This window comes from Pseudophryne corroboree, chromosome 8 (genome assembly GCF_028390025.1).
Source record: "Pseudophryne corroboree isolate aPseCor3 chromosome 8, aPseCor3.hap2, whole genome shotgun sequence".
In the NCBI taxonomy this organism is placed as follows: Eukaryota; Metazoa; Chordata; class Amphibia; order Anura; family Myobatrachidae; genus Pseudophryne; species Pseudophryne corroboree.
Genome location: NC_086451.1, coordinates 8,465,599 through 8,482,433, shown reverse-complemented (window position 1 = coordinate 8,482,433; position 16,835 = coordinate 8,465,599). Strand labels below are relative to the sequence as shown.

The 16,835-nt window shown below is 49.0% G+C and overlaps 1 protein-coding gene across 6 annotated transcripts in view; it reads right to left on the bottom strand.

Moving 5' to 3' along the window:
• Window positions 1-16,835, bottom strand: part of CACNA1B (calcium voltage-gated channel subunit alpha1 B) — a 377,678-nt gene that overhangs the window by 232,059 nt on the left and 128,784 nt on the right. For all 6 annotated transcript variants that reach the window (XM_063935876.1, XM_063935872.1, XM_063935871.1 and 3 more), the window contains 3 exons: window positions 10,466-10,557; window positions 10,202-10,354; window positions 3,922-4,109 (listed from right to left, as the gene is read on the bottom strand). In XM_063935876.1, coding sequence (XP_063791946.1) covers window positions 3,922-4,109; window positions 10,202-10,354; window positions 10,466-10,557 — 433 coding nt within the window. The remainder of the gene's footprint in view (window positions 1-3,921; window positions 4,110-10,201; window positions 10,355-10,465; window positions 10,558-16,835) is intronic.

Here is a 16,835-nt window from a genome sequence, read left to right as displayed (position 1 = left end):
ACCACCCCCAAACGTCCTCTTCCTGTCAATCACCTTGGGAACGCCTTCCAATCGAAAATTTCACACCTTCCTGTAGCTGTTTGGCATCGCGGCTGCGCACTCGATAATTGGCCGCTGTGCGAATTCGCACAATAGCGATCAGGTCTGAATCGGGTCCTTAGTTAAAGGTACAAAGGTGGCATAAGGCAGGAATTAACAAGCGAGGTTTTAAATCCCATTGGCATGCAATTTCCTGTAGCGTACCGCAATCCAAGACGTCACGCAGAACGCCTGCACACTGTTTCCATATATACCCACCATCTAAACGCCTGCGAGCTGGACAGGCTTCCGAGCCCCTGTTAGCTGGAGATACCCTAAGGTAGGGGGTGTCATTTATCACCCAAGTAAGGAATGCTGGAAGGACGCCCTGTGAACATCGATGCCCTTTTATAGAACTTACATGAGCAGCCGGATCTCTATCAGCTGATAGCGCCACTACATCGGGGCTCCCACTCTGCGGCTAATTGGAAGATTTCTATTCAGACCTCGGAGTCAGCGTCTCCAGCCACTGAACAAGCAATTGTATCCTACGCAGGACAGAGTGTCCTAGATATCCTGTATGCCTGGAGAATTACAATCTACACTGGCAGAAAAGAAAGCATTTATGGGGATTGTATGTGTAAATATACCGATGCACCAGTTCCACAGTATGGTTTGGTGATTGGCCAAATGCTAAGTGTTACAAGGCTTGGGTCCAGCTAAATCCAAACAGGGGTGCAGAGGACATGAGCTACACACGTAGCTACACCTGTACCAGCACACAGCAGACATGAGACACACCATCCCACTAACTTTATCCGGGACAGTTGCAATTTCCACCATGAGGAAGGCGTTGGAGCGTCACGGTTTAGGGCTCAGATTGAGGAATATTGGGTGGATGAGGTCTGCTGAAAAAGTTTTTCCCAGTTACATGGGTAATGCCCCAACTCCAGTGTGTAGCGTATGTCTGCATCATCTGTGCCATACATAGAGCATCCTAATGGCCAGTATACAATACAGAGAGCATTCTAATAACAGGTTTAAAGTATAGAGTATTATAGTGACCAGTATACATCAAAAGAGTATTATAGTGACATGTATACAATACTGAGAGCATTCCAGTGACACCTATAGAGAGTATTTGAATATGATCCATACAATACACAGCGCATTCTAGTATATTCTATACAATACATAAATCATTCTAGTATGATCTATACACTACACACAGCATTCTAGTTCAATCTATACAAATACAGAGAGCATTCTAGCATCAATACAATGCAGAGAAAATTCTAGTACCATCTAAACAATACAGGGTGCATTCCAGTGACCTTTATACAATACAGAGAGCATTTTAGTATAATCTACACAATACACCGAACATTCTAGTATGATCTATACAATACAAAGCATTTTAGTATGCTCTACACACTACATGGAGCATTCAAGTATCATCTGTACAATACTGGGAGTATTCTAGTATCTACACAATATATACATTCTAGTGTCATCCATATAATAGAGGAAACATTCTAATGACTCTATTCAATACACAGATCACTCTAGTGATCTCTATACAATACAGAGATCTTTTTAGTATTATCTATATTATACACAGATCATTATAGAATCATACAAACAATACACATATTATTATAATATTGTTTATACAGTATACAAAGGATTAAAAAGACATTATTGTGACTTCTAAACACAAAGCATTATAGTTACCTCAGTACAATTCACATGGACCTCTGTTCAAAACACATAACAGTACAGTGACTTCTATACAATACAAAGAGCATTCTAGTAAATCTACTGTATATAATTAAAAAAAAAGTTTGACTTGTATACAATACAGAGAGCATTCTCGTATCGTTTGCTCAATACAGAATAACATACTAGTGACCTCTATACAATATACGAGGCATTCCAGCATCATCTGAACTATACAGATCATTTTGCGATCTCTATGTGTTACAGGCAGCAATCTAATGAACCTTACAATACAGACAGCATGCTACTGACTTCTTCACAATTCAGAGAGCGCTATAGTGACCTATAAACAGCGCAGAGACTGTTCTAGAGACCTCTATACAAGAGTATGTTAATGACATAAACAATACAGAGAACATTATAGTGACCTCTATATAATATAGAGAGCATTACAGTAACAGCTATACACAATCAGATATACAATATACAGAGGATTCTACTGACCTGTATATCATTTCTAATTCTATGGCGGACATGTACTAAGCAGTGATAAAAGTGCAGAAGTGAGCCAGTGGAGAAGTTGCCCATGGCCACCAATCAGCATTGACGTAACATTTATAATTTGCATACTATTAAAGTATACAGAGCAGCTGATTGGTTGTCATTCGCACTTCTCCACTGGCTCACTTCTCCACGTTTATCACTGCTTAGTACATGTCCCCCATAGAATTAGAAATGATATACAGGTCAGTAGAATCCTCTGTATATTGTATATCTGATTGTATATAGCTGTTACTGTAATGCTCTCTATATTATATAGAGGTCACCTATGTATTCTAATTTCTAATCAAATAATTTCTAGTGAGCTCTATAAAATAGAGACATAATTCTGTAATCCATACAATACACATATCATTCTTCTAGTTTCACATACACAAAACAAAGAGCATTCCTGTATCACCTATACAATACACAGACATTCCAGTATCATCTATACAATACACAGAACATTCCAGTATCATCTATACAATACACAGAACATTCCAGTATCATCTATACAATACACAGAACATTCCAGTATCATCTATACAATACATAGAACATTCCAGTATCATCTATAAAATACACAGAACATTCCAGTATCATCTATACAATACACAGAACATTCCATTATCATCTATACAATACACAGAACATTCCAGTATCATCTATCCAATACACAGATGATTCTGGTAAACTCTAAGCAATAGAGAACTTCTTAGTGACCTCTATATAATACAGAGAACATTATAGTGACATCTATACAATGCAGAGCGCACACTACAGACCTGAATACAATACAGAGAACACTCCAGTAACCTCTAAATAATACAGAGAGCATCATAAGGCTGCCTTTCGGGATACAAAGTTACCACTCCACACCGCTCTTGGCTCAGCAATAAGCACAGAGCCCTGTGTAACAGTATTCAGACGTCAGTTAATCCTAAATGTAAAGCCACGCCAAAGAAACCTGTATAATATTGTTGCTGTGTTGTTACGTCACTGTGGGTACCGCTACGGGTGTGATATGTTAGATAGACTAGACTTAGATCGACATTGTCTAGGTCAACCACTATTGGTCAACAGTAAGTAGGTTGACATGGTTTCTAGGTCGACAGGGACTCTAGGTCGAAATGAAAAAAGGTCGAAATGAGTAAAAAAAAAAAAAAAATTATGTCGTTTTCTTCGTAGAGTGACCGGGATCCCCAATTAATGCACCGCGTCCCCTGGCAGGGCAAGGTGCCTCGCTCTGCTACCGCTGCGCTCGGAACAGGTTACCGTTCCAAATTGTAGTCCACGTGGATTGTAAAGTATGAAAACGTTAAAAAAATTAAAAAAAAATTGTGAAAAAAAACTCATGTCGATCTTTTGTCATGTCGACCTAGTACATGACGACCTAGAGTCCCTGTCGACCTAGAAACCATGTCGACCTACTTACTGACGACCAATAGTGGTCGACCTAAGTTGTCGACCTAGAGACCGGATCCCACCGCTACACAACAGGAGAATAGCGCCCAATGTTTCTTCTACCACAGAAAAGATATTATCATTACAGGACAATTCCAGACCCACTCGTATCAAGTGTTAGAAAGTTATGAAGTAGAATTTGAGGCCAATACAGTCAGAAAACAGGAGGCCACTCACGTTGTACAGGATGTCCGTCCAGCCCTCCATGGTGATACACTGAAACACCGTCAGCACCGCAAACAGGATGTTGTCAAAGTTAGTGATGCCAAAATTTGGTCCTTTCCAATAAAGCCGACACGTTGACGTCTCGTTATCACAGGTCCGGGCCGGTAGCTCCCCACATGGGTAATCAGCGATAGGTTCACCTGGTGAGAAATCAAATGATTCAGAGTGATCAAACATACAGTATAGAGATGCACAGACAGTTTATAGGAATATACAAGCCCAAGAGGGAGAATAGTTGTCGGTATACTGAGCACCGGGATCCCAACAGCCAACATACTCAATACCACCCATTCCTACACCATGATTACATTGCACTATTCAGTCATCAAAGCAATGTCTGTAACCCGGAACCTGCTGCATTACACCCCCAGAGGTTCAGCTGCATTTATCCTATTCCTCTCCCTGTAACAGAATGGTGCTCACCCACCCACTACTACTTACCTACCAGTCACTAACTATGGTCCCTGTACAGTGATATGTATCAAAACAAACTGACACCTGGGGTCCCAGAACAATGACACACTGACACCTGGGGTCCCAGAACAATGACACACTGACACCTGGGGTCCCAGAACAATGACACACTGACACCTGGGGTCCCAGAACAATGGCACACTGACACCTGGGGTCCCAGAACAATGGCACACTGACACCTGGGGTCCCAGAACAATGACACGCTGACACCTGGGGTCCCAGAACAATGACACGCTGACACCTGGGGTCACAGAACAATGACACACTGACACCTGGGATCCCAGAACAATAACACACTGACACCTGGGGTCCCAGAACAATGACACACTGACACCTGGGGTCCCAGAACAATGACATACTGACACTTGGGGTCCCAGAACAATGATACAATGACACCTGGGGTCCCAGAACAATGACACACTGACACCAGGGGTCCCAGAACAATGATACACTGACAAATGGGGTCCCAGAAGAATGACACACTGACACCTGGTGTCCCAGAACAATGACACACTGACACCTGGGGTCCCAGAACAATGACACACTGACACCTGGGGTCCCAGAACAATGACACACTGACACCTGTGGTCCCAGAACAATGACACACTGACACCTGGGGTCCCAGAACAATGACACACTGACACCTGAGGACCCAGAACAATGACACACTAACACCTGGGGTCCCAGAACAATGACACGCTGACACCTGGGGTCCCAGAACAATGACACACTGACACCTGGGGTCCCAGAACAATGACACACTGACACCTGGGGTCCCAGAACAATGATACACTGACACCTGGGGTCCCAGAACAATGACACACTGACACCTGGGGTCCCAGAACAATGGCACACTGACACCTGGGGTCCCAGAACAATGGCACACTGACACCTGGGGTCCCAGAACAATGGCACACTGACACCTGGGGTCCCAGAACAATGATACAATGACACCTGGGGTCCCAGAACAATGACACACTGACACCTGGGGTCCCAGAACAATGATACACTGACAAATGGGGTCCCAGAAGAATGACACACTGACACCTGGGGTCCCAGAACAATGATACACTAACACCTGGGGTCCCAGAACAATGACACACTGACACCTGGGGTCCCAGAACAATGACACACTGACACCTGGGGTCCCAGAACAATGACACACTGACACCTGGGGTCCCAGAACAATGACACACTGACACCTGGGGTCCCAGAACAATTACACACTGACACCTGAGGACCAAGAACAATGACACACTAACACCTGTGGTCCCAGAACAATGACACGCTGACACCTGGGGTCCCAGAACAATGACACGCTGACACCTGGGGTCCCAGAACAATGACACACTGACACCTGGGGTCCCAGAACAATGATACACTGACACCTGGGGTCACAGAACAATGACACACTGACACCTGGGATCCCAGAACAATGACACGCTGTCACCTGGGGTCCCAGAACAATGACACACTTTCACCTGGGGTCCCAGAACAATGACACACTGACACCTGGGGTCCCAGAACAATGACACACTGACACCTGGGGTCCCAGAACAATGACACGCTGACACTCGGGTCGCAGGTAATAAATGGAGACGCACAGTCCCTTATATTACAGTATAATGTCTAGTGTCATGAACGCAGATATGTGTCCTTGAATTTCTTAGAAACATGTCAGCCATGTTGCTAGTGGGAGATGGAGAGCGCACTGCGTGTAACGGAGAGAAAGGGGAGCAGCTCGGACGGTCTCCCTCCCTCCCTGATAATCCGTTTACGGCCTGGCACACACTCCGTCCATCACATTAGGGGAATCAGAGGGAAAACACATCTGTGGATTATCTGCAATGAGTGTAATATGCAGAGGTAAGAGCCGCGGATCCTGCCTGCCTGATACAGGGAAATGTTATTAACACTGCCTGACACCAGGCTCTAAGCCTCCTTGATCTGCGAGCGCTCATAAGATAGGGCCAGGCGAGGGCCTCAGAAATACGGCCCGACACAGCTCTCATTTCCTAGTCTCAGAGATAAAAAAATGAGACAAAAGGACAATTAAAGAAGCTATTACCAGACACAAGACGCCTCTGACTGAGACGCTCTGTGATAGCAAGCCTTCAAGACATCAGCCACTCGCCCCCCGAGATCTGAGCTTCACTCAGCATCACATTATAGCTGGGTCAAGAGCGTCCACTCTTTCTATAGGACCACCCTAGTGGGCAGATGTACTCAGCCGTGGAGAGAGATAAAGTACCAACCAATCAGCTCCTGTCATGTTACAGCCGGTGTTTTAAAAATGACAGTTGGGAAATGATTGGCTGGTACTTTATTGCTCTCCACTTTATCTCTCTCCAAGGCTTGGTACATCAGTGTGCCAACCTACTGGGACCCCAGTGCCAGTGTGCCAACCTACTGGGACCCCAAGTGTCAGTGTGCCAACCTACTGGGACCCCAAGTGTCAGTGTGCCAACCTACTGGGACCCCAGTGTCAGTGTGCCAATCTACTGGGACCCCAAGTGTCAGTGTGCCAATCTACTGGGACCCCAAGTGTCAGTGTGCCAATCTACTGGGACCCCAAGTGTCAGTGTGCCAACCTACTGGGACCCCAAGTGTCAGTGTGCCAACCTACTGGGACCCCAAGAGTCAGTGTGCCAATCTACTGAGACCCCAAGTGTCAGTGTGCCAATCTACTGGGACCCCAAGAGTCAGTGTGCCAATCTACTGAGACCCCAAGTGTCAGTGTGCCAATCTACTGGGACCCCAAGAGTCAGTGTGCCAATCTACTGAGACCCCAAGAGTCAGTGTGCCAATCTACTGGGACCCCAAGTGTCAGTGTGCCAATCTGCTGGGACCCCAAGTGTCAGTGTGCCAATCTGCTGGGACCCCAGTGCCAGTGTGCCAACCTACTGGGACCCCAAGTGTCAGTGTGCCAACCTACTGGGACCCCAAGTGTCAGTGTGCCAACCTACTGGGACCCCAAGTGTCAGTGTGCCAATCTACTGGGACCCCAAGTGTCAGTGTGCCAATCTACTGGCACCCCAAGTGTCAGTGTGCCAATCTACTGGGACCCCAAGAGTCAGTGTGCCAATCTACTGAGACCCCAAGAGTCAGTGTGCCAATCTACTGGGACCCCAAGTGTCAGTGTGCCAATCTACTGGGACCCCAAGTGTCAGTGTGCCAACCTACTGGGACCCCAAGTGTCAGTGTGCCAATCTACTGAGACCCCAAGAGTCAGTGTGCCAATCTACTGGGACCCCAAGTGTCAGTGTGCCAACCTACTGGGACCCCAAGTGTCAGTGTGCCAATCTACTGAGACCCCAAGAGTCAGTGTGCCAATCTACTGGGACCCCAAGTGTCAGTGTGCCAATCTACTGGGACCCCAAGTGTCAGTGTGCCAATCTACTGGGACCCCAAGAGTCAGTGTGCTAATCTACTGGGACCCCAAGAGTCAGTGTGCCAATCTACTGGAACCCCAAGTGTCTGTGTGCCAATCTGCTTGGACCCCAAGCTTCAGTGTGCCAATCTAGTGGGACCCCAAGCATCAGTGTGCCAATCTACTGGGACCCCAAGAGTCAGTATGCCATTCTATTGGGACCCCAAGTGTCAGTGTGCCAATCTACTGGGACCCCAAGAGTCAGTATGCCATTCTATTGGGACCCCAAGTGTCAGTGTGCCAATCTGCTGGGACCCCAAGAGTCAGTGTGCCAATCTACTGGGACCCCAAGTGTCAGTGTGCCAATCTACTGGGACCCCAAGAGTCAGTGTGCCAATCTACTGGGACCCCAAGTGTCAGTGTGCCAATCTACTGGTACCCCAAGAGTCAGTGTGCCAATCTACTGGGACCCCAAGAGTCAGTGTGCCAATCTACTGGAACCCCAAGTGTCTGTGTGCCAATCTGCTTGGACCCCAAGCTTCAGTGTGCCAATCTAGTGGGACCCCAAGCATCAGTGTGCCAATCTACTGGGACCCCAAGTGTCAGTGTGCCAATCTGCTGGGACCCCAAGTGTCAGTGTGCCAATCTGCTGGGACCCCAGTGCCAGTGTGCCAACCTACTGGGACCCCAAGTGTCAGTGTGCCAACCTACTGGGACCCCAAGTGTCAGTGTGCCAACCTACTGGGACCCCAAGTGTCAGTGTGCCAATCTACTGGGACCCCAAGTGTCAGTGTGACAATCTACTGGCACCCCAAGTGTCAGTGTGCCAATCTACTGGGACCCCAAGAGTCAGTGTGCCAATCTACTGAGACCCCAAGAGTCAGTGTGCCAATCTACTGGGACCCCAAGTGTCAGTGTGCCAATCTACTGGGACCCCAAGTGTCAGTGTGCCAACCTACTGGGACCCCAAGTGTCAGTGTGCCAATCTACTGAGACCCCAAGAGTCAGTGTGCCAATCTACTGGGACCCCAAGTGTCAGTGTGCCAACCTACTGGGACCCCAAGTGTCAGTGTGCCAATCTACTGAGACCCCAAGAGTCAGTGTGCCAATCTACTGGGACCCCAAGAGTCAGTGTGCCAATCTACTGGGACCCCAAGTGTCAGTGTGCCAATCTACTGGGACCCAAAGAGTCAGTGTGCCAATCTACTGGGACCCCAAGAGTCAGTGTGCCAATCTACTGGAACCCCAAGTGTCTGTGTGCCAATCTGCTTGGACCCAAGCTTCAGTGTGCCAATCTAGTGGGACCCCAAGCATCAGTGTGCCAATCTACTGGGACCCCAAGAGTCAGTATGCCATTCTATTGGGACCCCAAGTGTCAGTGTGCCAATCTACTGGGACCCCAAGAGTCAGTATGCCATTCTATTGGGACCCCAAGTGTCAGTGTGCCAATCTGCTGGGACCCCAAGAGTCAGTGTGCCAATCTACTGGGACCCCAAGTGTCAGTGTGCCAATCTACTGGGACCCCAAGAGTCAGTGTGCCAATCTACTGGGACCCCAAGTGTCAGTGTGCCAATCTACTGGTACCCCAAGTGTCAGTGTGCCAATCTACTGGGACCCCAAGAGTCAGTGTGCCAATCTACTGGGACCCCAAGAGTCAGTGTGCCAATCTACTGGAACCCCAAGTGTCTGTGTGCCAATCTGCTTGGACCCCAAGCTTCAGTGTGCCAATCTAGTGGGACCCCAAGCATCAGTGTGCCAATCTACTGGGACCCCAAGAGTCAGTATGCCATTCTATTGGGACCCCAAGTGTCAGTGTGCCAATCTGCTGGGACCCCAGTGCCAGTGTGCCAATCTGCTGGGACCCCAAGTGTCAGTGTGCCAATCTGCTCGGACCCCAAGTGTCAGTGTGCCAATCTACTGGGACCCCAAGCATCAGTGTGCCAATCTAGTGGGATCCCAAGTGTCAGTGTGCCAATCTAGTGGGACCCCAAGTGTTAGTGTGCCAATCTAGTGGGACCCAAAGTGTCAGTGTGCCATTCTATTGGGACCCCAAGTGTCAGTGTGCCAATCTGCTGGGACCCCAGTGCCAGTGTGCCAATCTGCTGGGACCCCTGGTTTCAGTGTGCCAATCTACTGGGACCCCAAGTGTCAGTGTGCCAATCTGCTCGGACCCCAAGTGTCAGTGTGCCAATCTACTGGGACCCCAAGTGTCAGTGTGCCAATCTACTGGGACCCCAAGAGTCAGTGTGCCATTCTATTGGGACCCCAAGTGTCAGTGTGTCAATTTACTGGGACACCAGATGTCAGTGTGCCAATCTGCTCGGACACCAAGTGCCAGTGTGCCAATCTGCAATACTTGAGCAACAGACAACATTAGTGTCCTCTCACCGGTTTCGTTAGAGAAGCAGGTTTTGTGGAACTTCCCCATATAAAACTCCAGCCCGATAATGGCAAACATGACGATGGCGAAGAACAGGAGTAATCCGATCTGTAGTAGCGGAACCATCGCCTTCATGATGGACTTCAGCACCACCTGCAGACCTGAAAGAGAGAGCAAGGGGACACAGTTACCCTGATGTAGTGCCAAAATCCGGGGGAAGCATTGGGGGAGACTCGCAGAGACGTCTCAGAGAAAAGTAGGACATCACTTACTGGGGATCCCCGAAACCAGTTTCAGGGGTCGCAAGACCCTAACCGCTCTCAACGTCCGCAGGTCAAAATCTGTCCCAGCTGTCGCCAGGATCCTGCAGGAGGAAAGGACATTGATTAGAAATGCAGAATTTGATGGCTGAAAAGTTGTGACATAAAAAGTTTTTCGGTTCTGAAGTGAATGGTTTTCTTTTTGGATCAAAAAAAATGTAATGAAAACATTTTGAAAACATCCGTAATATCTATAAAATAGACTTTATTACTAGTGCTGTAATGAATTGTAATTAATTTGTCTTCTCCATGTTCTCTGATTAAAATAAAATAGATTTATATTAAAATGTAATAGAAATATAAATGTCTAATATACAGAGCCGCGCTCCCTTACACAAAGCACAGTGTGATCCAAAACCCTTCTGCGCCATATCATCCTGCACCAGGTAAACACACCTGCTATGAGCTGACGCTATTTGCATTGTCTTTGTGCGTCTGCTCATGAATACAGTTTTATTAAATGACCCCCCAGTCAGAGCGCATGTTCTCATCACAACCCTTGTACGGAGGCGGCAAATCGCAGTGTAACAGACCCTTACATTGGGGGTCATTCCGAGTTGATCGCTAGCTGCATTTGTTCGCAGCGCAGCGATCAGGCTAAAAAACGGCAGTTCTGTGCATGCGTATGCAGCGCAATGCGCACGCTCGACATGCGCGACGTACGGCGCAATGCGCATGCACAACGAATGATGTAGTTTTGCACAGGGTCTAGCGATGCATTTCAGTCGCACTGGTTGCCGCAGAGTGATTGACATGAAGTGAGCATTTCTGGGTGGCAACTGACCGTTTTCAGGGAGTGTTTGGGAAAACGCAGGCGTGCCAGAAAAAACGCAGGCGTGGCTGGGTGAACGCTGGGTGGGTGTGTGACGTCAAATCCGTAACTGAATAGTCTGCAGTGAACGCAAGCGCTGAGTAGGTTTTGAGCTACTCTGAAACGACACAATTTTTTTTTTAATGCGCTCTGCGATACATTCGTTCACACTTTTGCTATGCTAAAATACACTCCCAGTGGGCGGCGGTATAGCGTTTGCACGGCTGCTAAAAACTGCTAGCGAGCGATCAACTCGGAATGACCCCCATTGTACATGTGTGTACGCACTCTCATGTCACACATCGCACAAAACACATGAGAGCGCGTACACACATGTTACACTGCGATTTGCCAGCTCCGCACAAAACACATTGCATGGCTACACAATTGTGCACACACATTACTTATTGTGGTATCAGTAATGACATTTCTGCAAAATCACATCACTGAGGCCCAAAAATGCCCTGGCCTTTATAGCATTGTGATACCAGTATTGATATTACAGTAATATGTGGTAGCTCCAAGTGGAGAAGGTGAGAGATCCATGTGTAGAGCATGGGAGATCTGTATGGAGAAGGAGCTCCGCATAGAGAGGACGGGAGATCCATGTGTAGAGCATGGGAGATTTGTATGGAGAAGGCGCTCCGCATAGAGAGGACGGGAGATCCATGTGTAGAGCATGGGAGATCTGTATGGAGAAGGAGCTTTGCATAGAGAGGACGGGAGATCCATGTGTAGAGCATGGGAGATCTGTATGGAGAAGGCGCTCCGCATAGAGAGGACGGGAGATCCATGTGTAGAGCATGGGAGATCTGTATGGAGAAGGAGCTCCGCATAGAGAGGACAGGAGATCTATGTGTAGAGCATGGGAGATCTGTATGGAGAAGGAGCTCCGCATAGAGAGGACGGGAGATCCATGTGTAGAGCATGGGAGATCTGTATGGAGAAGGCGCTCCGCATAGAGAGGACGGGAGATCCATGTGTAGAGCATGGGAGATCTGTATGGAAAGGGAGCTCCGCATAGAGAGGACGGGAGATCCATGTGTAGAGCATGGGAGATCTGTATGGAGAAGGAGCTCCGCATAGAGAGGACAGGAGATCTATGTGTAGAGCATGGGAGATCTGTATGGAGAAGGAGCTCCTCATAGAGAGGACGGGAGATCCATGTGTAGAGCATGGAAGATCTGTATGGAGAAGGCGCTCCGCATAGAGAGGACGGGAGATCCATTTGTAGAGCATGGGAGATCTGTATGGAAAGGGAGCTCCGCATAGAGAGGACGGGAGATCCATGTGTAGAGCATGGGAGATCTGTATGGAGAAGGAGCGCCGCATAGAGAGGACGGGAGATCCATGTGTAGAGCATGGGAGATCTGTATGGAGAAGGAGCTCCGCATAGAGAGGACGGGAGATCCATGTGTAGAGCATGGGAGATCTGTATGGAGAAGGAGCTCCGCATAGAGAGGACGGGAGATCCATGTGTAGAGCATGGGAGATCTGTATGGAGAAGGAGCTCCGCATAGAGAGGACGGGAGATCCATGTGTAGAGCATGGGAGATCTGTATGGAGAAGGAGCTCCGCATAGAGAGGACGGGAGATCCATGTGTAGAGCATGGGAGATCTGTATGGAAAGGGAGCTCCGCATAGAGAGGACGGAAGATCCATGTGTAGAGCATGGGAGATCTGTATGGAGAAGGAGCGCCGCATAGAGAGGACGGAAGATCCATGTGTAGAGCATGGGAGATCTGTATGGAGAAGGAGCGCCGCATAGAGAGGACGGCGACTATGTGTTTGCACGGCTGCTAAAAGTAGCTAGCGAGCGATCAACTCGGAATGAGGGCCAATGGGGGTAATTTAGAGTTGATTGCAGCAGCAAATTTGTTAGCAGTTGGGCAAAACCATGGGGGTCATTCCGAGTTGTTCGCTCTGTATTTTTTTCTCGCAACGGAGCGATTAGTCGCTAATGCGCATGCGCAATGTCCGCAGTGCGACTGCGCCAAGTAAATTTACTATGCAGTTAGGTATTTTACTCACGGCATTACGAGGTTTTTTCTTCGTTCTGGTGATCGTAGTGTGATTGACAGGAAGTGGGTGTTTCTGGGCGGAAACTGGCCATTTTATGGGTGTGTGCGAAAAAACGCTGCCGTTTCTGGGAAAAACGTGGGAGTGGCTGGAGAAACGGAGGAGTGTCTGGGAGAACGCTGGGTGTGTTTGTGACGTCAAACCAGGAACGACAAGCACTGAACTGATCGCAGATGCCGAGTAAGTTTGGAGCTACTCAGAAACTGCTAAGAAGTGTCTATTCGCAATTCTGCTAATCTTTCGTTCGCAATTTTGATAAGCTAAGATTCACTCCCAGTAGGCGGCGGCTTAGCGTGCGCAAAGCTGCTAAAAGCAGCTTGCGAGCGAACAACTCGGAATGACCCCCATGGTTTGTCCAAATGCTAACAAATTTGCTGCTGCAATCAACTCTGAATTACCCCCAATATGTCTGGCATTATCGGGGGCTGGGGGTTCCGTTCACCTCAGGCTGTGTGGGGGGCAGAACATAGCTGAGCTGATGTTATGAAGAGATGAGAATGTCTGGGTTCCCCACGCCGCTCTCTCTGTCCCGTGGGACATGCCTTGTGATATGTCCCAGCTGCAGCAGACACACATACACATACACATACACAGCACACGCGTGTCCCCAGGGGCCTGCGGCAGCCGGAGTTACATCACGCTGTCTGTTGCAAGACTGAGCTGTACAATCATCTCCAGCCTGACTCCAATCCCTTCTAGAACGCACCAAGCGCCGGAGTCACAGAGGATAACGGGCACAGAGGTTCTGGGAGGGCAGGAGGCAGATTCGTCACTCGGCCACTATAAGTCATATTTTCCTAATGAACAATATCAATCTAAGGAGAGGTTACAGCAAACAGATGACAGTCCTGAATATATTGCTTTTCAGATGGAGAAAGCAGCTTTTATTTGCCCGACGCAAGCTCTGCATTCTCTATATTATTATTATTACTGCAGGAGGCATGTCGTCGCATGGTGGGTCTGCTCGGGCTAAGGCGCGGAGTCTGATGAGCGCCCCAGTATTGTAAGCCTCTATGTTGTAGCCCCAGGTCAAACCTTCCTACACTCCCGGAATATCGGCCATCTCCCCCCACTGGAGAACAGGCCAGCCTCTTGGGTCCTGCCCACATCACTGCTGCTTGATGACGCAATTTGTGGTGCGCTGCGTCACAGTGGTCCCAACCCCTGGCTGCTCATTGGCACAAACACGCGTTCAGTGGTGGGGCAGTGAATACACACTTCGCTGCACTACACGTGCCATCTAGATGTGCCAGAGGGTGAGCATTCAGTGTCGGGCCAGTATGACCCAGGTTTGTCCCACTAGGCAGCAGATGCATATAAGGGCACGGCCAGGAACCGTAGTGGTCGGGGTAGGTGGTCCAGAACCTTGGAGAAGACAATGGGGCAGCTGGAGCTCTTACCTAGTGAATACAGAAAGCTAAGACCAAGCCAATGGGGCCAAGGACCGTTGCTGGGGGCGCTGTGGCTATGGGGTCCAGCGGTGAGGATGAGCCCAATTGGACTTCACAGAAGAGCATAGCGGGGCCACCAGAGGGGTAGACACATGGGCGTAGCATGGCCTGAGGATATGCTCCAGCTGCTGTGGGGTCACCAGCACGGGCGGAGGTGCGACCATCCTGGAGACATAAACCAGAGGTGCTTTTATTTATCCTTTAAGCTTTGCAGAGCCAGTAAGTCAGGTCCGCATCACTTGCAGTGAACTTGACAGAGGTGAAAAGACAAAAGAATAGCAAAGTACCTCAAAGAATGTAGCATCCACATGTAATTGGTGCCTCCTGGGGGGGACAAGGCAGAGGGAGAGAGATAGGGTGCAACCGGAGGAAAGGGAAACTCAAGGGCAGTTCCAAATGCCATGGCTCCTTTGCATCGCCCTGGGGTATACACATATCATGTAACAGGGGAAGAGAAATTCATGGGTCACATCACTTATGGCGGTGATAGAGTTAAATCTCAACTTTTATCATCTTACATCTTACATCTACATCTTAAAATAATGGGAATTATGAAACCCTACAGTAAGTGATGTATAGAATGGTAACGAGCACCTGAAACACGACTGACAAAAAAACAAAAAACATCTATTTCTGGCTCAGTACGGTGGTTATACCTAATTTATGGCTGTACAATGAATAAACCTTTTCAACCACTGAGCGTTTTGTGTTAATCATCTGAGTGTATCCGATATAACATCCTATAATAATCAGTAAATTACCACTACGCAGTGGAATTCCCAGCACTGCCCGTTATTCAGGGGTTAATTACCCCCTTAATAACTGCCCCTTCTAGGATTCTCAGTGTGTAATGGTAATTTACTGGTTGAAAGGGTTTATAAATCCTACACCCATAAATAAGGTATAACCCCCATACTGAGCCAGACACTGATAGGAGGGAAAATTTGGAATCTCAGGGGGAGATGTACTAAAAAGAGTAACTCAGAGTTGACCGCAGCAGCAAATTTGTTAGCAGTTGGGCCAAACCATGGGGGTCATTCCGAGTTGATCGTAGCTGTGCTAAATTTTGCACAGCTACGATCATGTTCCCAGACGTGCGGCCCGCATGCCTCTCCGCCCCCCCCCCCCCCCCCCCCCGCACAAGTACAAATGCATCACACAGCGGCGATACTTTTGTACTTGTCGAGTAACTCCCAGCCAGCGCAGCTCCTGCAGCTGACCGGGAGTTGCTCGTCGCTGCCCCTGGTCACGCAGCCGCTGCGGCCCGCCCACACGGTCCGGCCACGCCTGCGTTGGCCGTACCGCGCCGCCGTACCGCCCCCTCCCGCCCAGCGACCGCCTCTGCCTGTCAATCAGGCAGAGGCGATCGCTAGGGAACGACGCCCTTCAGCCTTCCGACATGTGCCGGCGAATGCGCAGTTCCGACCCGATCGTTGCGAACAACTGCTGCAAGCGATCGGGTCAGAATGACCCCCCATGTACACTGCAGGTGTGGCAGATATAACATGTGCAGAGAGTTAGATTTGGGTGGGTTATTTTGTTTCTGTGCAGGGTAAATACTGGCTGCTTTATTTTTACACTGCAATTTAGATTTCAGTTTGAACACCCCCCCAGCCAAATCTAACTCTCTCTGGGGGTCATTCTGACCCGTTCGCTCGCTGCGCTTTAACGCAGCAGAGTGAACGGCTCCCTACTGCGCATGCGCCGGCGCCGTAGTGCGCTGGCGCATGCCAGACGGCTGAAGGCCATAGCTGGGATACGATCGCCTCTGCCTTATTGACAGGCAGAGGCGATCGCTGGGCGGGAGGGGGCGGAACGCCGGCGTTTGCCCGCCGTTTCATGGGTTTGGTCCGGCCAACACAGGCGTGGCCGGACCGAACGGTGGGCGGGCCGCAGCGGCTGCATGACGTCAGACACAGTCACTGCGGGCGGGGAGCGATGAGTAGCTCCCGGCCAGCACGCTAAAGCTGCGCTGGCTGGG